Here is a 23693-nt window from a genome sequence, read left to right as displayed (position 1 = left end):
GGATCTCAACCTTACCTTGTCTTCAGGATCTCAACCTTACCATGAATTCCACTGTCACACATATGGACTGTGAGACCTCACGGGGTACAACTGTTCTCAGGTTTGAAAGCTAAAAGACAGAATTATTTCAACTAAAAAAATAAATGGATTCATATAATCCCAGAAATGGATCCCCACATGCAAATCCAAGAGTTTTTATTTTCAACAATAGCAGGTTTATTCCATTTTCCCATTACACAGTAAATGAACACAAACATTTCCCCAACACTGCCAGCAAGGCTGGATACCCAGGCAAAGGAATGAAGCAAAAGGAAAACTGGGCTTGAAAACCATTCAAAAAAAAAAGCATCTTTCCAGAAACCAAATGTTGGTCATCCTTGCATCTCTTCTGGCATTACATGTCCCGTGTAGCAGCATGACAAATAATGTTCTCTCTATTCAGCTTCCTTTTATATTTCCTCTTCCTTTGCAGTGCAATTACTTCCACGTGGGGGGGTCGAGTTCTGCTATCTGGTCCCACTGCTTTGCTAGTTTGTATGCTCCAATCTAAACATACTTAATTTGAAGAACAAACTTGCATTACTTCAGCCTCCATTGTGGCTGAGTCTCCAGGGGCCTTAGAGAGCGACCCTGTGCTGCTGAGAGCTCTTGTGAATGCAGTCAGGATTCCTGTGTTACCTGTCCTTGCAACCATGCATATCCATGCACATGCTCTTACACTTCTATGCCTGCACCTCTGTCCTCTTTTGTTCTAGAGGACAGTTCTGCCCTCTGCAGCCTTCAGAGAGTAGGTACAGACACCAGCTGTTCTGCCTTCGGAGTTTGATACTCAGAGGAGTTCTGGGCAAACAAAAGATCCAGTGAAATATTTTTTTGCTCTTCTTCAGATTGAACGAGCCGATAGCCCAGCAAGTCCATTGCATCCTTGCACACTTCTTGCACTTTTTCTATTTTCTGGAAGGGAAGTGTCTCCCTCCAGGCCTGAGATACTCTCTGTGCATCTCTGGACCCAATTCCAAAGGCGTGTGCTCCGAGACCCTTCCCATGAGTGATGTTGTGCACCCACTTCTGAAGTTCTGGTGTGAAATGTAGTTCTGCAAACCTGTACATCTGAGCAGCCCTTGCCAGAGGGTCTCTGACAATGTCTTCATAGCGAACCAGCAAGTATCTGTCTTTCAGGAAGCTGGGAGTGGCCTGAATTCCTGCCTTATAAATCTCCACATGACTTCTGCAAATTACTTGCATTGTGTTGTAGGGCCCCATTTCACCCTTTGTCCTCTGAGACCCCGCAATAATGTTACTGTCACGTTTCAGGTCTGCCGCTGTCTTCTCGCGGGACCTGAACACAGCCCGGGGATCGCGGACCAGGTGAATAATTTTGATGTTCAGGGATGGATCAGTGAGAAGGGGGTAAAGGACTTTCAGGTCAAAGAATCGAACCTCCTTGACGGCAACATGGCTGTAGGTTTTACAAGCTTCCTCCACCTTGCTGAATGGGTACTTGCTACAGATCTTTTTGCAATTGCCTGCAGTGATTATGTCAGTGCGACTGAACAAGTCGCAGGCAGGTGGGGAGCACAAGGCTCGGCTTGTCTCCCATTGAAATAAATCAGACTTTTCCTTCTGGCTAGACATGTAAGCATCAAAGACAGACATGTCACACAGAAAGACCGACCTAACTAAGTCCCGCACTGCCATGTGTAAGACTTTGGCACTGTTCTGGGACATCTTAACCCAGACATGCCATGCGGGCTCCATCAGGTAGAAAACACTGGGGTGCTGGCTGAAGATTTGCCCAGTGAAGGAAGATCCTGATCGCCAGGTGGAGAGAATGAGGATGTGGACTGGAGAAGGTTTTTCTTCCATGGGGGCGTTGTTGCTGCAGGGCAGGAAGTAGAGCAGGAGGAAGGACAGAACTACCAGGATCAGGAGCACATGCACTCTTTTAGACTTCACCATGGTTGCAAAGGACCTGCAGAGACAGAGGAAGTTCAGCATCACAGGATCACAAAGAAGGCAGGATGTGGTGCATCAGGCTCCTGTGAATTTCTTTGTAGGCGCGGGGTTTTAGAAAGCTGTCACAATACCAATGACATTGTGACAACCACTGCACAAGCCGTCTTTGAAAAGGACATAAGTTCTGCAGGGCTGGAGGTTTTCTGTAACAAAAACACAATTTGTCAGTAAGTTTCTCTAATGTTGTCAGTAAGTGTTGTCTGATGCTGTCCTAGAAGATATTGAAAAGCTTGTCTGCATTTTTATCAAAGTTTAAGAGCTAGTTGAGTGCACTGAAATAAGTCCATACACACAAATGTGTACTTCATGTACACAAGCCTTGCAGACATGATCTGGGCAATTTTTATGAAGAAAAGATGTAAAAAACCACTTTTTTTGTGGAGAATTCAACAGTTCCACAGTGTTACTTTTAAACACTTGCTCTGACCACCATTTACAATTATTTTAATGCCAAAACGCTGTAAACATACAATATAGGTTTCAGGGGTTTTTAATTATATTCTTTCTGAAATTTCAGGAAACATTTATTATCACCACAGGCAAAAACTCACATACCAAAGGAAGTAATTTGGCACTGTGATAAATCCAAGCACAACAATATCTCCTCCACAGTTAAAGCATCATAAGCAATTTTGCTAGCAAGGCCTACAAGTGTAGGCAGGCTTAATGCTTGCCTGCCTACTAGCCCTCTTCTTAGCCTAACTCCTTTTTAAAGACTGTCTCCTGCTACCCTTCTTCCCTACCCCACTCATTCCATAGGTCTTGTATGAGAAGAGGTACAATAGGTTGTGCTAATTGAACTCAAAGTTCGGCCCAAAGCTGGCTCCTTGTTTCTCACACTAAACCTCTGTTTTAAAAAGTACATTAAAGCATGCTCTGCCAACTGCTCCTGTCTTGTGCTCTCTCCTTCCCTCCCCCAGCAGTGCCTGACAGTGTCACAGAGGAGTGCTCGCAGCACTGGCCACACTGGCCAAATTTGCATGGGGGTGCCTCCTCCTATTATTTCAGTTCCTCTAGTACTGATGTTTTAGATTTTCAGGTACAGTCACTGCTGCTAACCAGCTAGGAACTCCTCTGTCCCTCCAAAACATATGCTAAATTGACTTGTTTATCTAAGCTATCTGCTGTGCATTGTTTTGAGCTTAGGTTTATAAGGCAGCAATTATAATTTTTCAGAGCCAGGACAATAACCAGCCCAATGGGTAAGCCTGTAAGTGCTACCACAATATGAATTTTCCTTTAATAATGTCTTGCAAGGATATGGCTGTGCATTTAGTAAGGGACCACAAGCTTCTGGTCTCCTGGACAAGAAGCCCACTGATTTTTTTGGTTACACAAACGGCCTGTAGTGTTCAGGTCTGACGATAAGCTGAATCAGGTCGCTATTTGGACCAACCCAGGAAAAGCTGCAAACAAAGAGCGTTGTAAAAATCAGTCACTTATCAGCTTCCTCCTTGCAAATACAATGCAAGGAATACAGTAGTGTTTACCAAAAGTCCTGGCTTCCAAATTAACTTTGACAATATCTCTTCCATCTGGCGCGATTAATATTGTTACTCTAACTCCTCACAGAGTTCCTGGACTACAGCCAGAAGTTATTAATCAAGAAAACTCTGTTGAGCAAACATGAACACCAGCATGAAAATGCCCAGGTAGATTTAAAACCACAGAAATAATTATTTCTATGGGAACTTGCATGCAAATAGTCTGAGAATGGATTTGGTAGGGAATGGTTTTTTCTTGAATCAAATCAGGGTGGGATAGCTGCATGTTTTAGACATTTGACAGAGTATGGAGGCCATTCCTGTGACTGTTCTTGGTAGAAATGACCTGGTGTGAGGCCACAGCCTCAACAGCTTCTTCACTCTTATACAAGAAATAGTGATGATTGTTGCCCTGAGAAGTCTGTTCCACAGAGGGCAGGACTGAAATGACTTGTGTGCCTGGTGAAGTGGAATAGAGTAGCAGCAAAGAACAGTAGAGGTTGTATCGTACCTTCCCTAATATGGTATGAAATAACATACCTAGAAATACTAGTTACATAACCTTATTCTTCACCACTGCATCTCTCAATCATGGCAGCTGGGATATTTCTAAACTAAGATCTAAACATTTTCCCCACAGCAAACATCCAGAGTCACCAGGGATTCAGTTAATTTCATATTGCAAAAGTGAAAATATGAAGCTCTCATAGAGCTGCTAAGTAAAGATCAGCCCAGAATGACTGAGACAATCTCAGCTGCAGAACAAAACAAAGGCACACTGCTACTGTGTGCTGGCAGAGAGACGAGCCAGGATTTGGCTGAGAGCAGAAAGAATAGGAAGAATCTCAAGGTACAGAGGATGAAGTACAGGAACTACTGAAAAAAACGACAATCCAGTGTTGCTGTGTTAGTCTCCCACAGCCAATGTATGAGAACACAAATAGCTGGGATCTGCCTGCCTGAGCAGCTAGAGTCTCAAAAAAAAAAAAAACCAAAACAAAACAGTAGAGTTTTATGCTTTTCCAAAAAAAGACACAGGGACCTTGGAAAATCTTGATCCTGGCAAAGAGCAAGCATTACAGAAAGCAACAAGCAGCCCAAGGGAAATCTACCCATCAAACACACTCTGAGCATTGGGTGGCCTGTTCCCAGAGTACAAAGTTTGTGGTATTGAGTGGCACGTCCCCAGGGTTTGTTGAATCTATACATGCCTGGGGTGGGTGCGAGATAGCCCAAAATATCTCATGCAGTGCAGACTGGTGTTAAGTGCTCTGCCAGTGTGGGGGAGTTCTCCAGACCTGTACACATTCCCCATTGCTGTAGTGGCAGCAGTATAGCAAAGAGGATCTGGTGCCAGGGAAGCCCCAGGCACTCCTCTTTGATGGCACTGATGGTTGCTCATAGTTTTTTCAAATGCTTCTTCAATTTGTCCTGGTCATCTTCTGCAGAATTAGAAGTCATCTGCCCAGAGGAGAGCAACTGGCATGACAGTCAATAGTGGGAAAAGCTAAGCAAGGGCACTGAGAAGACAGCCTGTAGAAGCAGGAGCTACCCTCCAAGTCAGACCAACAGCTTCTGTCTGCAGGAAGAATTGTAGCAATTTGCTGGCATCTGTATGCTTGCAGTGTTTTACAAAAGTTATCTCCCAGTTCAGGCTGCTGAGCATGAGCAGTGACTACAGTTCTGGGCACAAGAGCATCCACACCAGATACCAAGAATGGTTGAAAATCTCTCACCTTAGCAAAGTCCTCGTGAAGCACCAGCAGGCCTGATTCAAGCAAAGTTGCCCTCACACCCGTTCACTGCTGTGGTCCACAGCCCTCTAGGCAGTCACACGAACACTCTGCCTACGTGCTGGGCTCTCATATACACGTGTTCTCAGCTCCCACCTACACCTGTGGCTGCTCCTTCCCGTCCCCTTTATTTGTGTACATCCCAGCTCTAAGAGTGACTGCTCTGCACTGCCCGCCTACTTTGATCAGCCTTGGACTAGAAAAGCTCCACCCTGCACTGAGCACAAAGCATCATACTGGGAGTTTATTGCAGGGGCTCAAATGACCAGGAACTGCTAATAAAGGAGCAGGGCCAGAAAGTTTATGAAGGAGATTGAGAAGCACTTTTAAGCTAAGTCCTGTTGCAAGCCCCCAAAGAGATGGCTCTCTATAAAAGGAGGAACAGCGATGTCTGTGGAGTGTCAGAGCTTGCCCACCAGGAGTGCAGAGACAAGGCATATTTTCCTGCCATTGCTCTGGCTGCTTGTCATGTTATCAGCAAATGCAAATTCACATAAAATCTTTTTGTCTCTTCTCTGTCTGTGCCTTGCTTGAATTAAATATTTGGGGTGCTGGGGAAGAAAATTGTGTGAAAGGAGAAGCTGTGGAAGGAGCAGCTGGACTTGGCCTGTTAATGATTCACAAAGGTGTTGGAGCTGCAGTGGGGCTGTGGCAGGTAAGGTAGTGAGCCAGGGCAGCACTGGGCTCAAGAGAAATACTACTGTGCAGTGACAATTGCTTTGGCTCATTCCTATTCCAGATCTTATAGTTTCTGTCACACAGTTTGGAGAAATGTAGACCTCCTCTTAATGGTGTCCCCTGTCCCCAAGGACATCACTGACATACTCTCAGGGCAAGTGAAGTATAGGAGACAGCAGAAGCAAAAAGTCTGGGTAAGGTTGGTCCTTCCAGCAAGAGAAACAACCCAAATGGGGCAGGTCATGTTCTCTTTCACTTGCAGCATTGCCAACACAATGGTCAAGCCCTGGTAACCCTGGGCTGGGAAACAAGGTGAGAAGCTGGCAGTGGCCCAGGTAGGGCCCTGTAATGAACCATGCAATGTTTTGTGCAACCTGGATTTCAGCTGTGTGTTCCCATGCCCTGCACCGACACCATCCATAGGAAGGATTCATCTATAGGTCATGAAGTGTTCAAAACCTTTGTAAAGGTCACACCACTTGAGTGGCTCTTCCTGAAGCGTTATTCCTCCCTGGCCAACAGTTGCATGAACAGAGATGTATCAACATTTCTGTTCCAACTGTACGTAGTTTGCCTGAGGATGTGTCTTTGACAGCTGATGAGAGAACAAGGCATACCTGGAGCAGTGAAACCAGCTCAGCTGTAAGGTTTGACTAACCCCTGTCTTCTGCCATCATCAAAAGCAGATGCCTAGAGGAGAGAACAAGAAACACATCTCCTCCCTACATGCTCTCTTGGCCTGAAGCCAGAGATCTGGAGGACACAATTCACCTCTCTGAATGGAGTTGTCCAAAATAAAATAGTGAATGATGCCCTGGAAGTTCCTGTTCCTTTCTGTTGGCTGTGACAAGAGTGGAGGGTGATGCTTGTGTAAACACAGAAGCTGTCTAAACTCAGTTCAGATTAACCTTGTCTTTGCCTTTGACAGCACCTAGGTCTTTTTTATATTCACTTCTCCAATCACGTTTTGAACTCAGATACTTTTGACATCAACAAGATTTCCTGGCAATAGAGGTATGTTGGGCTGCATGTTGTGAGAACTATTTTCCTCTGTTTTGAACCCACATATAAAAACTGTTTTTGATATTATCACATTTTTTTTTAATCAAGAGAGACAATGAATAATTTCTTCCTACTTGTAGTCTTCAAGCTATTCAAGATTTTAATATCTGCTCTTATATGGCCCACAGAACAGTTCATACCAGGTTGATAACTAAAGCAGCTCATGGGAATCATGCTGTGGAAGTCTCTGTGTCTTTTAGGTATATGTTGGGATGGTTCACATTTTCTGCATCCCAAAGGTTACGACACCAGGGAGCTACTGGAAGAGTCAATGCTATGACTGCACTGGTGAATGCTTACCACAGAAAGACATCTCCCTTTCAAAGCAGAGGGAGTTCAGTTGCTTTCCAGCTGACACCACTAAAGCTGCAAAGGAAAGATGGAAATTTATGGCTCTGCAAGATTGAGTGTGACAGAAAGCTGTGATGTGGCTGCTCACATAGAGGCTATGTACGGTCTCTTGTGCTGATCACGGGATTTGAGTGCTGCTATATTGTTGTGTTTTGAATTGTACAGGCAAAACTCTGCTCCTTGCAGAAAAGAAACCTGACAGTAATCTAAAAAAAAAAAAAAAAAGAACAAAACTCTATGTCAATTGCTCATCATTTTCATCTGGATAAAGGTAACAGAGTGGAACTCTGGCTTTAGGAAAGAGCTTTTTTGGTAGGGATGCTTTATACAGTCACCCTGATTGCTTAAGAAGTCATCATTCATAGAAGATGGAAAGAAAATGCAGCAGTGAGGCAAACCCCAGAATCCATAGGAGCAGAGCTGCAATGTCTATGCTAAACTCCAGTCAGAGCAAGTTTTTTTCTGAGCCAGAGCTTCTAGAAAAAGGAAGAATGAGACAAATGACTGCTATGATGTCCTATATGAGGCATCTCCAAGGACAGGCTGATGTGCTTCTGCACTGAAGTTGCTATGGCCTTTTCCTTGTGTTAGAGATAAGTTTTAAAGTTATATTTTTATTTAAAAGCAGTTTGAGATAAATAGATGTATCTTAACTGGCACATAAGTACCCAAAGTTGCCATAGGCAAGAGCAAGGATAGTGGCTGACCCCCTCCCTCTCTCACCCTGAGTGCAGTTGCAGTATCATTTATTGTTTTCACTGTAATATGGCATTCTAATATCAAGTGGTGGGAGAACAGGAAAATGTGAAAACATGAGAGAAAGCATGAAAGAAGCTTGTGTAAAGCAGGTTCTAAAAATGAGGTCACATAATACTTTACCAACACATTACAGGAAAGAGAAAAATAGTAAGAAAAAAAGTGTTTATTCAACTTTTGAATTAATTTCACTGGTCAGCTTCTGCCCTCTTTAAGTACATAGGCAGTCATCAGCAAGGCACTGAATCTTAGAGCAGAACAGCTAGTTTAGGGTTGAGAGAAACAACAGCAATAAACAGACCTGAAGCATGCAGAAGCTCACTCAGTGCACTGGAGCACAGAAGATCCCATGCTAGCACCAACTACTTCTGCCAGGCATCCAGGAAATAAGTCATTTAGATCATTGACAGTGCCTATTTGCTCTGGCAAAGCTTCAGGGAACACTGACCCAAGTCAAATAAGAAAACTGAAGACAATACACGACAAAGCAAAGGGCTGGTATAGATCTGGGCTCCCAGCACTGTGACAGCCTGTGCCTGACAGCCAAACCATGAGGAAGATCTCAGTGCTTCTACCCCCTAGGAGGCTCTCCCAGTGCTGGGGACGCAGGCCAGTATAGAAGATATAACCATAACCTTCTTCTGACCAGTTAAGCTTAGCTAGTTTTTAGGTGCCTTCCAGTGACTGGAACCCTGCTGCTGTGTCTTTCATGGCTGTCCTGTCAATAGCAAGACTTTGCCTGCGCTGAGCCTTCCTTCTCCTGCAGAACTCCTCTGCCCTCTCACACTCTGGTTTGCAAAATCCCTCCCAATCACCTCAAGCAAGTATTGTTTCCCAGCCCACTGCTGCTGCCTCCTCTTACATCCACAGTCTTTTCATGGCTACTTCTCATCCTCATGGAAGCATATCTCTGCCTCCCTTTGCTGTATGTCTTGGGTAATGCCACCAGAGCAAGTCAGCTCCTCTAGCCTCTGACAGGCCTGCACAGCCTGGGAGAACAAGGTTACATGCCAGCCTTCATGTACAAAGAAGTGTTGCATGGACACCTTCCCCTGGGTCCCCTGGGGTCCCACTCCCGTGTGATGCTCATGCCTCACCTGAGCTCCCAGGCACGCTGGGCCCTGGGTCACCACAGCCTCCACCTTCATGCCCAGACTGACTCCCTGCAGCCATCCTGGGTCCAGGTCAGTGCAAATCACATCTTCCCACTGCAGGTGTACAGAGTGGCTACGTGCTGGTGGAGAGCAGGCCAGTGCAGACAAGTTCTTGCAGCCAAAAGCCATGACCCCAAGGCAGAAAGACCCTCTGTTCTACAGCCCTACTGGAAGCAACCAGGGCTGCTAGAAGAAGGATTGGGTGAAGCCAGGGGCTAGGCTGCATTCAGGTTCCTAAGGCACCTGGGGTTGCTGATGGCCTCACTGCTGGCAGGTGTGATTTGGCCCTGCTTGCCAGCAGTGCTGAACCCCACTGCCAGCCCCTTTGGAAGCTGAGGACTAGTACACTTCACCTGCATTGGCCCCTGAGCTGAGAAATTTCTTCCTTTCTCAAGAAGAGAGCTAGGCACAAGGTTGCCTCTCTGCCTAGGTCCCCATATCTGGGGTAGGTCACTCTCCTCCTAAACACAGCCAGTCCAGACAGCACAGTAAAGAGCAGAAGCACACTGCAAGCCTGTGCCAGGGTGTACCACTGGTGCTCCCCAGCTAAGACAGGGAGGATGGCTGTGGATCAGTGTGTGTGAGCTGGCAGAGGCAGGATGCAGGGACAAACACAAAACCACAGATGAAATACAGAGTAAATTCATTTCCATTACCTCACCAACCAGAGGATCCTCAAAGCGGTACCCAAAGCCAGAGGCACACAAACAGGGATGCCACCACTGCGGAGCCTGGTCCTTGCTCAAGGGTCACCAAACCTGCTGTTTTCACCTGCATATTAGGGATTATTGCAGACAGTTTACCACTGATATTTGATCTTTACCACAGCAGAGCAGGAATCCCAAGCATGTTCAGTGGAGTGCTTCTCAGCCTATCACAGGCCTGCGTTATCTAAACACAGATGTACTACTCATCAAACACACAAGGCTAAAGTGTCTTTATCCCGTCGTCTACAACAAACAACTAGTACAATACATGTGTTTTTCTACACCTCACCTCAGCTGCAAGTCACTTGGATTTATCTACAATCCTCCTCACCAATCTTCCGTTACTTTCCCACCATCAGTCATAAGGGCTCTCAGGGAGTTCTACTAAAGCCCTGCAGACCTTGTCTAAACGTCTGCAAAGAGCAGCTTCAGGACAGTGTCTTGACTTCTTCCTTGGTCTCATTGCTGAAGGGGTTTTCTTTGGCACAAAGCATCTCCAAACACCAGCTTAGGCTAGTTTGTATGGCTGGCAGGGTGCTCTAGGCTACACCCACATTATGACGCAAAGCATCTGTGAGTATAATACCTGAAAAACGATACCAGCACATTTGTGGTTTAATGCTAGTTTGCTATTGCATCCAGGAAAACTTAGGTGTGGTCAAAAGGCAGTGTTATGTTTGCAAAAGATGGCAAAAGAGGATGTGGCCTTGAGAAATCTAAATATGCTGAATATTATGAGGTATGGCTCCCTCAGCATCCCAGGCCAAATGCTACTGGATCAAGAAGAAATAGAATCAGGTTAATTATTGCAGAATATTTGCATGTTAACAGACACCTTTGAGAGGACTGTGAAAGGAAAGGGGTTCCTAAAGGGAGAGTGATCTCAAAGGAATGGCTTTCTCTAAAAGCAGGACCTGTTCATTAGTAATGGGGATTAAAGCCACAGAACCTAAGATGTGTGGAGAAGAGTTCAAGGAAACAGATGAAACTTGACAGCTGTAGTAGATGCAAGATGGCATAACAATGCAGAAACATCATGCTATAAAGATCTCCTGGCCCAACAGACCCCTCACACATCATTCTACTTGTTATTTGTCAATGTTTAATTTTAGGCAGCTCTGGTTATTTGGCTCTATTTAGAGGTCTAATGGCATGAAATCTCTGATGCTGTGTACTACTCACCCATAGTCCCAGCTTTCCTCTCGTTTTGTTCTGGGATTACTTTCTTTGAAGGGAAAAGATGCAGCATGGACATTCAGCTCACATGTCAAAGACCTTTTCATATACTGCTATCTTTCTCATATAGATACCTCTCCTCTAATGGACTATTGGTACCCAGACTTTGTACTGGGCAAGGTAAGGAGAGATAGTGAGACGCCTACAGAACCTGTCAGGTCTGGCAGTGTGTGATCTAGAGATAGCTCATTTTCCTGTCATTGGTGGTGCAGGGTTGACCCATGAATCCCAATTCTGCAGGAGGACAGGTGACTAGAGCTGAAGGGGATGACATGAGGCACTCTGCAGCTTGCCTCTCTGTCAGTTCCAGAAGTGACTCCCAGGCAGCTCACCAGAACACGTGCTTTGATGAGTGTTATCACCTCCTCTCATTTCCACTGAATGAACAGATACCAGGCCACCATTTCCTTATTATTTTAGGGAGCTGATGTATTTGGCGATCAGTAACCCTGGCCCCACTGGCGTGTCACAAACACCCTGTACAATATGAGCTATGGGGTTCCACCCCATGATTCACCACTACAGCAGGAAACGTGTGGCTGCCCCAGCCTTGAGTACTTAGGCACCAGCAGCCAGCATGGCTGGCTCCGGTCCCAGGGGCAGCTGCCTCCCTACAGCAGTTGGCACCAGCAGCCTCTGCTCTGTTGGGGTCCATGGTGGGGGGACTGTGAGGGCCAAGGAGCAGGTGCAGACAGGACTGTTCTGTGGGGAGCAGCCAGGCTGCCACAGCAAGCTGTCTTGGCTCCAGTCTGTGCCAAGCTTGCAGGGCCCATCCTGCCCCCAGGCCTGATGGGTTTCTTTGGGGGTCCGAGGCACTCTCACCATGTCCATACTGGCACACAGGATGGCTCTGGGCAGCCAGTCACAAGATGGGGATGGTTCCTGGGGCACTGCAGCACCATGGGGCGAGCAAGGGTGACACACACGGTGACCAAGCTTGACCTGGTGCAGCAGGAGCACAGTGCAGGATTGACATGTCAGAATCTTTATTAATAAAAAAAGTTACAATAACTTACTCCCTTTGTCACGCAAAGGGCTTAGTATAAAGAGCTCTGGCCTCCTAAGGTAACACAAGTAACTGAGAGGTGGGTACTTTTCTCTTATCCTCTGAGACAGTGGCCTGAGGGTAAGTATGGCCAGCACAGGAGCCACAGGCCAGTGGGGCCTTTGCCACAGGGGCTGGCCCAGGAACAGCCTTCTGCCTCTGCCTGCAGCTGGTTCACAGGCAGCATAGACCACCACAGGGTGCAGATGCTGACTATATGGAGACCAGGGGGACTGGATGCGAGAGGGTGTGCAGGCTGTAGTGGAGGAGGAGAGGAAGTGGCGTCTTCTTCCCATAGTGCTGAGGCTCTCTGGAGCACAAAAATTGATGCAGCAAGACAGTGGCTGCTTGCAGGCAGGGGGATGTGGGGCTGGCTGGAAGCAGCCTTGCCTGCCTGGCTGCTGCCTCACACAAGGTCTAGCCTGACAGAGGCAGGAGGCCAGCTGTGGCTACTTGTCGCACTCCAGATCCTGGGCTCCCTCAGCACCCTGGTAGTGCATCTCACAGAACTCCTGAATGCGACTGCAGGCCTCCAAGATCATCTCCTCAGGCATGGTGATCACCACTCGGAAGAAGTTTGGGTACTCAAAGCACTGAAAGAAGAAAAGATGAAGCTGGCAGATTGCCTGGGGTAGTGCTGTAGTTTCAGAGACCTGCCTTGGGGCCATGTGCTGCATCAGCAAGTGAAAATGGTCAGTACAGGACAGCAGGGCTGGGCTCATGCTCCCTTAGACTGGTTTTTTTTTTTGTTCGAAGCAAATCTCCCACCTGCATCTGTGTAGATATGCTGCTATGAGGGTGACAGGCCCAAGAACTCTCTGTGTGGACTGTGCAGACCCAGGGAATGGACTGAGAGGAATTAGTGAAGGAGAGGGCTGGAGAATATTTAAGACACTGTCCACATCCAGTGCTGGAAATGGAGCTGGAAGAAGGTGAACACAGGGCACAGACGTTCTCAGCCTTCCTTGTGCCTACAGGGGCTGGGGGCTGCAAACAGGCTGAGGAAAGGAACACAGGTGGGAGCAGCTCCAGGTCTCTGAGGGAGCACCTTCAGCAAGAAGGTGTGGGGGTACACAAAGTTCAGGGATACAGCTCTGCCAACTTGAGCAATACAGAGCAAGCCTGGAGCTGGGAAGATCCTGGCAGCCTGACTGAGGGCTAGGAGCCAGAGACTGCCACACGCAGCACCTGGAGCAGAAAGTCAGCTCATACACACTATTGAAGACCATGGACACTGCACACACAACTCCCAGCCTGCCTTCAGAGCTCAAGGATGCAAAACCCTGCAGCTTCTCCTGCCATGCTTTGGACCTGCAGCTCCCTGGGGCTCTCAGTGTGAGGCTCACCGAGGCTGGCAGGCAGAACACAGACTGCTCTGAGATGAGTCGCTCCGTGAACTCCACATCATTTTCAAACTCCGGGAAATGCTCCATCTCAATCTCGACCTGCAGCAGGGGGATATAACATGGCAATCAAGGGCACCAGAACTATCTGCAGTGTCCTTGTTTACACACATGGTCCAACAGCTTCCCAGTCAAGTGCAGCTGTCTGCCCTCAATTTTTTGGGCTGATTTGAATGTAAGATACAAACAGAAACATATTAATGAAAGCTGGGCTTGTCAAGAAGCCTTCATTAACTACCTAAAGCTGGAATTTCAGTTAAGCACAACTTCAGTAAAAAGCACCTGATGGCAAAGATACAGTAGCCAATTAAAAGTGAAAAGGAATAAATAAAACGTTGAAAAAGAGCTTGGTAGAGAATTTAATATACATTAACAATTCTGTCATGCAGGAAATCCATATGGTAAGAAAAAGACAAACTAATGTTTTGATTTTTAAAAAAATATAGTAAGGCATATAATATCATGAGCAAAATAAATCCTTGTAGAATTATATGAAAAATTTAAAATTATATGAAAATGCAAAAATCTTCAATAAATATTTCTGTTCTGTTTCTGGAAAGAAGGCAGCTGTCCATCTGTCAGTTAAAGACAGTGCTATGCTGGCCATTCATTTATAGAATTCTGGAATTATTTGGGTTGGATGGGACCTTAAAGCTCATCTAGTTCCAAACTCTCCAGTGGGCAGGGCTGCCACCCACTAGATCAGGTTGCTCAGGGCCCCATCCAGCCTGACCTTTATAACCAAAAATTATTTTAAACATCTCATGAAAATATTGTTAAACACATAATTTGCGAAACAATTTGCATGAAGAAGTTCTGAAAGAGTTGGTAGGAAAAAATATACCAGATGATCTAGTTTGAAATAAATGTTCAGCTACTGCAGAAATATAATAGGTGTGAAAGAATCTTAGAGCTGTGCCTCTACACAAAGAGCATGAGCAGAATAACCTTTGTAGCTCTGGGTAAAACTGGAAATAAGTCAACTGATAAGGATTTCTCTATAGAACATGAGCGAGACTGATATTGTAGTATTCCCCAGTTCTAAGTCCATGTTTTAAGATCTGATGAAAAACTGGAGACATCATGAGACAAAAAAAATTAAAAGATTCAAAATGCATTAAAGTGTCATAAATGTCTCAATTGAGCTTGATGAGATGAAAAAGGAAATTTTAGAATATTATAAAAAGTTAAAACAGGCATGGTAAAAGGTATAAAAAGAGGCAACACCATAGGCAGAAGGCAACACATGCTACTATGAAGAAGGCTACATCTTCTACAAGAGGTATGAAAATCTGCCTTGTAGTGTAGAGGCTTCCCCTTGCCACCTGAGTTCAAATCCAGGTAAAACAACATTGTCTTGCAAAGTACAACTCATGGATCTCTGTGCAGGAGCAAGCAGATGAACTGTACTGGCCCCAGCTCTGTGACCAGTGAACAGCATATTGTGACCTTCTAAAGTGACATGGGGATGCATCTACTGCAGAGGGCAATGTGGAAATGCACATAGTAAGGGAGATCTGGCACCAACTACCAATCTGAAACATCAACAAGCACTGGCAATGAGACCTATTGTGAATGTTGGTGGTCTGGAAATGGCACATCACTCCTCACTTACCATGAGATACATGGCTCCAGAGGGCCGGACAGGCTGAAGGCCAGGGATAGCTGATAAGGCAGCATAACAAAGGTCAGCATTGGACTGAAAAGCAAAAAAGGGAAATTTCAAAACAGGAGAAATTCCAGGAAGCAGCTCAGCGAATGGAAGCCAAGCTCTGAACTGGGACTATAAGCAGGTTTGCCTACTGCAAACAAAGGCATAACAAATGTAAACAGCATGAGAGATCATGGCCTTGAGCACAGCAGGTGTTACTGAGCTGAGCTCAGCAAGTCAGTCCCAAATGCTACGTTTATCCCCTGGGTCAGCAACTCCAGCTGCAGGGCTGGGCTGCCTGAAACTGATGCCAGCCAGTATTCCTGCCTCAATTACAATGTCTCCACTGGACTTTGATTTGTTGGGCTGTCCTAGTCACAGACAAAACTGCACCTGAAAGTGAGGTGGGGAAGGATGATGAGCTAGAGATATGACTCACTCCAAACAATCCATGAACAAACCTTGCTGCTGTTACAGCCTGTTTACCTTGAGGATGCTTAGGGTGTTGTGGTAGAACTCAGGTGGTGTTCGGCGCAAGATGCGCTCCAGTGCTCCTTGGACAAGTGTACAGGGTCCTAGGATCCTCTGACTCAGTCTTACAAGGCCATCCCTGATCTGAGAAAACATCATGACACAGCTCAGATGATGCTTCCCTTAAGGAAATGAACAGCTTCAAGGTCCACTTTCTGTATTTCTACAGCTTTTCACACCCCTCTCTTCAGTGAGCATACAGAGCACTAAAGAACATTTGCTTGACTATATGCCAGGTTTTGCAGACTATTTACAGTGCCATTCTCTGTTCCTCATTTGCAGATTGTAATGCCAACAGAGAAAACCTTTGGAGCTTCCCAATCTGACTCAAACCCGGCTGGAATATAGATAATACAAATAAAGCCAGAGCTGTTCCAAATACCACTTTGCATTTCCCTTAGTTTTGGGCCCACAATGCACACTTTCAAAGCCAGGTAAGGACAATCAACATTAGCTTTTCTGCTCACTCATTTGGTCCTCTCTTCTCCCTCTTCTTCTGCAGAGAGCCTTCTAGGTGGAAAGGTCACTGCAGTAGATGGTTGTTCTTGTAACACAGCTGAAAAATAGCCAGATAAGGCACTGGCAGCACTGCAGGGTGCTTTGTGCTTACTTTTAAGAGAAACCACGTAAGAGCACATAGACATCACACATGGACTCCACATGTTGGATAAGTCATGCAACACTTTCAGTGCACATTGCAGCTATTTGAGAAGAGAATTTAGGTGTACACAAGAAGGACAAGGCATATATTAAGGAACAGCAGAAACAAGGAGTGTATTACAGTGTAGTGTGGTTGGAAGGCCATGTCTGGGAGCAGATGGAGTAAGGAAGGGATATGAAGGGCCTAGAGGTGCATAAACACATGTAAAATCAATTCGGTGACACCGATGTGAGAGCAAAAGAGCAGTCCCTGCCTGTATCAGTTAAAGACCTGGTGATCCACACACTGGAGACTGCAAGTGTGTTGCCATGACAGCAACACTCAGCGGTTCTCACCTCATTACCAAAGATGTCTCTCCTGTCATGAATTAGGATCCAGCCCATCCGCCAGCCAGGGACTAGCCACCGCTTTGCCAAGCCACCACAGGACAAGATTGGCACATTGGTGCTGAGAGTTGCAATGGGTTCAAACTTGCAATCGGCAAACACCTGTGACAGGAGACTGTGTTAGGGCTGAACTTGCCTCTTATTGTGAGAACTGTTGGGGTGTGCATAAGACTTAACAAGAAAGGATGCGGGGAAGTGATGGGAAATTGATGGTGAAAGCTCACAGCTTCAAGATATGAACATCGGAAGTGCATTCACATAAAAGCAAGCAGTTTGGGAAGAGGAAAGGAGCTGGACAAGAGAGGTAGCCCCAGGACTGTGTACCAAAGGACTGGGAGCTCCAGGCATGGACCCAGGCATAGGGGAATGGAGTTGCCCCTCAACTCTGGAGACCTGGTTGTCATGGCCAAGGTGCATCAAAAAGGACAGGCAGCATTGGGGGTGCAAAGGACTGCAGCTGTCACTCACCATGTCTCCATAGATCTCGTCAGCAAGGATGGGCACGCACTGTCTTGATGCCACTGTGGGAGAGAGGACATTCAGCTTGGCCACCCTGCATCCCCCATGGGAACAGATTTGCCCTTTGCTGCAGGGCCTGGCAGGGCTCTGAGGGAAGCTCTGTCCCAGGGCAGAGGGTTCCTATCTTCCTCCTATAGACTGTTCATTCAGAATGCCTAACTATTGGAGATCCCTGCCCTGGCTGAGCCTAGTACCGCTCCAGTCTGTGGGAACTGGCAGCATAGCCCTCCCTCTGTCAGGCCAGGGCTCAGGAAGTACAGGACTCCTGTGAACACTGCAGAGCCAGAGTGGAGAAATGAGCAGTCCAAGCCACACAGAACTTTTGAGGAAGACACACGCTCTGCATCTTCTTGACTGGATAAGACTACACCCTTACACCGAGCAGGCCCTGATTTCTGAGGTGGAGTCAGTCATGAGGAGAGAAGCAAAGCCCTGGGCCATGGTACTGCAGTGACTGAGACATGGGCAATGTGGGCAGATACTAGACTGTAACCATGCCCCAGACACACACAGGCAGGCTTACCTGCCAGGATCTCCTGGAGATGGCTCTTGCTGAACACAGAGCCACAGGGGTTCGATGGGTTGTTCATAATTAGGCAAGCTGTTTTCTCATCCACCAGAGACTCCAAGTGCTCCAAATCAATTTCCCAGGCCTTCTCTGGCTAGTGAAGTAAAGAGAAGGGGAAGTAACAGCTGAGGAACTAGACTTGCCACATAGGGTGAGGTGTGCCAGGGCATTCAGGGTTACTCACATCCCCTGGCAAGGCCAGGGTATTTCTGAGAGGCAGAAATGTCAGGGCTGCCCCTTCCAGGCCTGCCACCACTTACCAAGAGGTTGTAAAGTTTGACCTCAATCCCCATAGACAATGCCAGAGTCTTGTAGAGGGAGAAGCCAGGCCGTGGCACCAGGATGTTCTGGCCTGGGTTGGCCAGTACTGCCAAGGCAAGCTCTATGGCCTGGCTGCAGCCACTTGTTAGGATGACATCCTGCAAAGAGCAGAGAGAGAGGTCAGTGGGAAGCACAGCCACTCTGAAGTGCTCCAGACGTGTGGGAGTGACACAACACCCATGCTCGGCTCTGACAGGTAGAGCATGGCCAAAAAGGCAGCACCAGAGCCTGACTGAAAGCATGAAACTTCCAACAGCTGGAAAGCCCAGCCTCCTTTTGAGGAGAGTGGAGGTGAAGGCCTCAGGGAAGGGATGAGAGCAGCAGGAGGTGACCTTGGGGCAAGGCGATCAAAGCCTTCAGTCCCACAGCTGGGCAGGGAGGGAGAGCTGGGGCAGGGCTCCCATGCCCTGTGGTCTGGGCACAGGCAGCAGCACCCTGCCTGCACTGTGATGGGAGTGCCTTGGCTGGACACCAGTACCTGAGCCTTCAGTGGTGCCTCTGGGCAGTTGTAGTATGCAGCCACAGCTTCCCGACAGGACTGGTAGCCTGAGAAAAGAGAAGTCAAACATGAAAGGGAGGTTTTTACAGACTGTTTCTTCTTCTCACCCATTTAGTGGTGTCCCAGGGTGGCAGAAACTGTCCTGCTTAAGGCCAAGAAGGATGCAACCCCAAGGCTGGGCCAGGATGGCCAAGAGCAGGGACAGACCTTGGGCAGGGAAGCAGGCTCTGACTCCAGCATGTCCTGGGGATAGAACTGACAGGAGCAGGGTGGAGGGTAACCAGGGAGTTTTCTGAGCCAGAAGAAAGCCACACGTGATGACATGGCCTTCACTTTTTAGTGATGGCACTGGGGCAGCCCTTCCTGTCACCACATGGAGAGTGAGGCAGGCATGATCTATGTGCTGTGCACACTTTTGGCACGAGCTGCAAACAAGGCTCATGTTGTTGGTGAAGTCAGGGAGCCCAACGGGAGTCCTGGATCAAGGCAGATCAGAAAGGAGCTTGGCTGCAACCCACGGCAGGGACACAGAGTTCCAAGCTCTTCTGGGTGCTTGAAAACCTGCTTGCTCCGATGGCTGGGGCAGCAAACACAGCTTCTGCAGGAGCTCTGGGCCTCAAATAGCTCAGGCAGGAAAGGGCACTCAGGTGTATCTGGGGGATACACATGTTTGTGTTTTCATGTCACTGCTAGTGAGGACAGCTGCAGGGTGCCAATGGAAAGATGTCTATGGGCTCTGTATACCTGCTGTGGGGTAGGAGCTGGCACATGCCTTCATCCAACTCTCACAGGATGAACTTTGTCAACTTACCAACAGATGGAGCGTAACCATTCCACCGTCCTGAGTCCAAAACCTCCTTCACAGCCCGTGTGACCTCATCATTTGTGGGAAGGTTTCCAAAGACCGTTGGGTCTCCTTTTCAAAGATTGAAAAAATAGTAAAGTTTTCACAATCTGTGACAGGCATAGATCTGTGTGGTTGTCTGGCCTATCCCTCGGTGTTTGCACAAACTTTGTGCTTCAGAGCCCTGCAATCTGCCAGCCACACAGTTGACCACAATACCCAGAGGCTTCAGCCACAGGACTATGCTCACCTAAGGACAAGGAGATCATAGATTTCTTTGGGTTGGGTTCCACCTTCATGGTGTCTACGATGGCTCGGACAGGATTGAAAGTCTTCTTTGACATTTCAGAAGCCCTGACAGCCCATCTTGGCTTCCGGCCCTTTGCCTTCCCAGGTGATATGGTGTTCCCAGTGCTCTTGAGATGAACATCTCGCATAGGGGTGTGGTCTCCACGGCCATTCACTTGGATCAGGTACGAGTCCATCCTGAGAACTGTCGGTGCAAAGTGAATTTCCTGGGCTTAATTAACTCATGTCAAACAAGGAATCTGTCCGTTTGAGGATGCAGCCCAAAAGTAAAACTTCCAAAAGCTGTAAATTCTTACCTACTGCCTATGGACAAAGCAGCAGCAGCCAGTAGGGCTGTATTTTCACTGCCAGAGTGCAGTGAAACCCCATGCATAAGTGAGAGCACAATACAGTGGGAAAGATAAATGCAATTCTCTGTGCCAGCTGCACCACTGCCCAGCATGGACCTGCTGTGCTAAGGAGGAGCAGGGCCCACTAAAGCCAGCAGCCAAGAGTGAGCAACATGTTGTAGTCACTGCTTGACTGCAGATTCAATATTCCACCGACAGAAGGACCAGGTCACCCCGTTCCTCCCCTCAGCTATCAACTTGCACACCTCAAGCTGCAACCACTAGGACTGGCCCACTATGCGTGTTCACATCCAGAACGTTCCTCCAGTCTACAGACAGAAACGCAGCACTGTAAATCACATCTCAGCTGCCAAAATGGTAGTTCTTGTCCAATGCTATCAGGATGCATTGGACTGTGGCAAGGTAGAGGTTAGACACTTGCCTCTGCCAGCAGAGAACAGTCCAGCCCAGAGTGTCTAGATCAAAAGACAGTGCTTAGAAAATGGAGCAAGACTGGTATGGCCAAGAGGGAAATCCAGGAGGCAGCACTGCCCCAAGCAAAGGGCCTGTAGTCCCATCTGAGGCTGGGTAACAAGCAAGGCACAGCAGAGGAACAGCTGCCTTCAAGGCCCTAAAACGGGCACAAAAGTGACTTACACACCCCAGCACACATACCCAGAGCACGAGCTAGACCCAGGCAGGAAAAGCCTTACTTACAAACTGCTGACAGTTTGTAAGGGCTTTCTACCTGCATGTGGGGGACAGGGCTCAGGGCAGGTATAGACCTCCTGAGACACAAAGTCCATTCTTGCTGATACTAGCACACCACCTTGTAATCCTGCCACAAACTGCTTATGCTTTCTGTACTGTCTTATTTCTCTGTTCCATTGAAAGGCAATTCAGTGAACAGTGGCCCTTTCCTGAGGGTGGTTACTTAGCCTCAGACTTGTAGATATTTACAACACAGCTTCCCCTTCCTTGCTACAGAGACTGAGCCAGAAGGGTTGTAGCGTTGCCCGGTTCAGGCAGAATTTGCTATCTAAACAAATTTCTCATTGTTTCAATCAAGTTTGCACCTCGAGATGCCCCATCCTGCTGCAGTTACTCTACCAGCAGTGCCTTATTAGACTGCTTACAGCAACTCAGGCTGATCTGACAGGGTCACAAAGCAAGCCTTCGCTTTTCTGTAGATAATACCTTCTAGGTTAGAAGAAAGGCAGCTGAAGAAATACACAGGAGATCTGCATAAAAAACTGAGCTTAGAAATGAGCCATATATCTCACTTCAGTAACAGGGCTGAGTCCCAAATGCACAGTCTATCCCAGCAGAGAATCTCACACCACCCTGCAACATGGTTCTCCCAAAAAGAGGAGCTGTAGACACAGGGACAGTAGATGCCTTCAATGTAGGCAGCCAGGGAAGATCTCCAAACTTCTCCCCTAAAAGAAGCAACGTACCAGAGCATAGCATTTTACCTTCTACAGTGCAGACAGGGAGACACCAACAAGCTTGGGGGTCCAGTCTCTAGTTTTCATCCAGAACAAATCCCTTTAAGAGGAAAGTCCTGCGAATTCTTGCCCATGAAATAATCCCCAAAACTGGGCGTTGGGACCAAATCGTTTAGCCATTGGCTCACAGAGAGGGCTGCTCTCTCCACCCAAAAATGACCTCTCCTCCCCTTTGCAACTGTCCTCACTCCAAACACCTGGAACATGCCTCTGCATTATTAACTCTTTCTGGGGGTGGCCTACAGGACACATCTTGGCTTCCAGGAGCACCTGGGCTGCTACCCTTTGGCACCACTTCCCTCAGTCCACAAGGACTGTTGGGAGCAAATCTGCAGAGTCCAAGTATTCCAATGCTACCACCTTGTAATTCACTGAGAGTGGATTGATGGACCATAAAGCCTGAGGAAGCCATCACTCTGTCCTGACTTCAAAGCTCTGGGCTCAAATGCACCAGCTGAGGAAGGCCAGTTTGTGGCTTCATTACAATCAGGAGACATCTTCATCTATAGGCTTTAGAGAAGAGGGTACTTCCCTAGCCAGTGTTTTGGAGATACCAGGACCCGAAGGATTAAAGAAAACTCAAGTTGTCATTGTTTTGGGGTTTTTTTGCCTTTTCCCTTTTTTTGGTTGCTGCAAGACCCAAGCAAACTCCTAATTCTGGCAACCAGCAGAAATTATGCAATTCTTCCCTCTCTGATGGTACTGCAAAGCACAGATTACACCATTCCCAGAAGGGCCTATTCTGCTCAGTGATGTGAACCTATGCCTTCCTGTCTCTTGATTCCTGCAGGCCTGGGATTAATGAGGGGCATCTGCACCCTCCCTGTCTTCCAAGGACTGCTCTAAGTCTTGTCTTATTGCCATGGTAGCAAATAACCAGAGTCTGAAGAGCTGCTCAGGGACAAGAGCCAATCTTTGGGCAAACAGACTGCTGATGCCTTCGCTGAAGAGGCCAGCACTCTGTGTGATTTTTTCCTGTTTACATCCGCATCTGAGTGGGAGGAGGAAGAACCACTTGCACTCAACCCATGCTCACTACACCACCAGCAGTAAGGCTTCACCTCCCTGGGTGCAAAGCACTGGCCCCTTCCCTCAGTGCCAGGGCTGGGCTGACACTGCTGCAGAGCCATGACCTGCCATTGACCAGAGTGCTGCAATGGGCGCTGCTGAGGCCACAAAGGGGGACAGGGATTCAGGGCTGGAGGCAGGCTGGGAGGTGGCGGGGTGCAGCCAGCAGGCCCAGCCAGGGTCCCCAGCCCCAGACTGGAGGGCAGGTCTCCCATGGCATTCACTCACAAGGCCTTTGGACAAGGAATAGCACCTTTCAAAAACCCTTCACGGAGAAACGTCACGTATTGAAGCTGCTTGGACTGTCTTCTGCTGAGGGCTGCACAGTTTCTCTCTTCTTTTGACTGAAACGTGACATAAACAACCTTCAGAAATTCATGCAGACCCTCTCCAAGCACCTACGGGTTATTTTCTGACTTCTCGCAGCTGACCCCACCTCTTGCCATGCCTGGCAGGGTTAAACATGGCATTGGGCTGCCTCAAGGACAGTGCTGCATGTTCTACCTGGCAACAACCCCCAAACTGATGCAACTGGAGCTCTACCCGTCATACTGCACGCAGCAGTGGGGTTCAGGGGAGGGCACAGTGGAAGCCTGCTGCCAAGAGAGGGAAAAAATGTGGCTCAGGAGACACAGGCAGACCCAGTTACATAAGGTTGAGAACCTGGCCAAAAGCGGCTTGAGGAGCAGTGTACAATTGTATCAGTGGGTTTCTCCCACTATTACTGGGAGTGCCTTTCTCCTCTCTCTGCATGACTCTAATCCTTCTCCAGGTGCTCTCACATGGGGTCTGCAGCCCTCCCCCTGTCTTGTTG

At 47.6% G+C, this 23693-nt stretch overlaps 2 protein-coding genes across 3 annotated transcripts; both read right to left on the bottom strand.

Annotated features, from left to right (window-relative positions):
• Positions 1-226: 226 nt before the first annotated feature.
• On the bottom strand, positions 227-10203 carry CHST4 (carbohydrate sulfotransferase 4). 2 transcript variants are annotated; one of them, XM_018084645.1, is made up of 2 exons: positions 9951-10203; positions 227-2159 (listed from the first exon to the last, which is right to left on the bottom strand). In XM_018084645.1, exon 2 carries the CDS (start codon positions 1996-1998, stop codon positions 781-783), a length of 1218 nt encoding a protein of 405 aa, XP_017940134.1. In that variant the 5' UTR covers positions 1999-2159; positions 9951-10203; the 3' UTR covers positions 227-780. The 2 variants fall into 2 exon arrangements, with proteins under 2 accessions (XP_017940134.1, XP_008925854.2); XM_008927606.2 differs by lacking the exon at positions 9951-10203 and adding an exon at positions 5237-5494.
• A 2003-nt stretch (positions 10204-12206) lies between these two features.
• TAT (tyrosine aminotransferase) lies at positions 12207-21900 on the bottom strand. Its single transcript, XM_008927551.2, has 12 exons — positions 21779-21900; positions 19916-20158; positions 19633-19737; positions 18801-18868; positions 18262-18420; positions 17957-18095; positions 17383-17435; positions 16864-17016; positions 15823-15951; positions 15301-15384; positions 13629-13727; positions 12207-12875 (listed from the first exon to the last, which is right to left on the bottom strand). Exons 2-12 carry the CDS (start codon positions 20148-20150, stop codon positions 12732-12734), a joined length of 1368 nt encoding a protein of 455 aa, XP_008925799.1. The 5' UTR covers positions 20151-20158; positions 21779-21900; the 3' UTR covers positions 12207-12731.
• Positions 21901-23693: the final 1793 nt, after the last annotated feature.

This window comes from Manacus vitellinus, unplaced genomic scaffold, assembly GCF_001715985.3.
Source record: "Manacus vitellinus isolate BGI_N305 unplaced genomic scaffold, ASM171598v3 scaffold_10_pilon, whole genome shotgun sequence".
Classification (NCBI taxonomy): domain Eukaryota; kingdom Metazoa; phylum Chordata; class Aves; order Passeriformes; family Pipridae; genus Manacus; species Manacus vitellinus.
The sequence above is the reverse complement of the archived record's forward strand: the minus strand, read 5'-3'. Positions and strand labels throughout refer to the sequence as shown.

Bases quoted from the DNA above. Each gene is read 5' to 3' on its own strand.
- TAT (XM_008927551.2), bottom strand. From the start codon at position 20,150: ATGGACTCGTACCTGATCCAAGTGAATGGCCGTGGAGACCACACCCCT. The intron at 17,436-17,956 runs GTAAGCCTGCCT...TCTCTCCCACAG, and splicing joins TCTCCAGGAGATCCTGGCAG to TGGCATCAAGACAGTGCGTG. The intron at 15,952-16,863 runs GTGAGAACCGCT...ATGTTTTCTCAG, and splicing joins GAGACATCTTTGGTAATGAG to ATCAGGGATGGCCTTGTAAG.
- CHST4 (XM_018084645.1), bottom strand. From the start codon at position 1,998: ATGCTGAACTTCCTCTGTCTCTGCAGGTCCTTTGCAACCATGGTGAAG.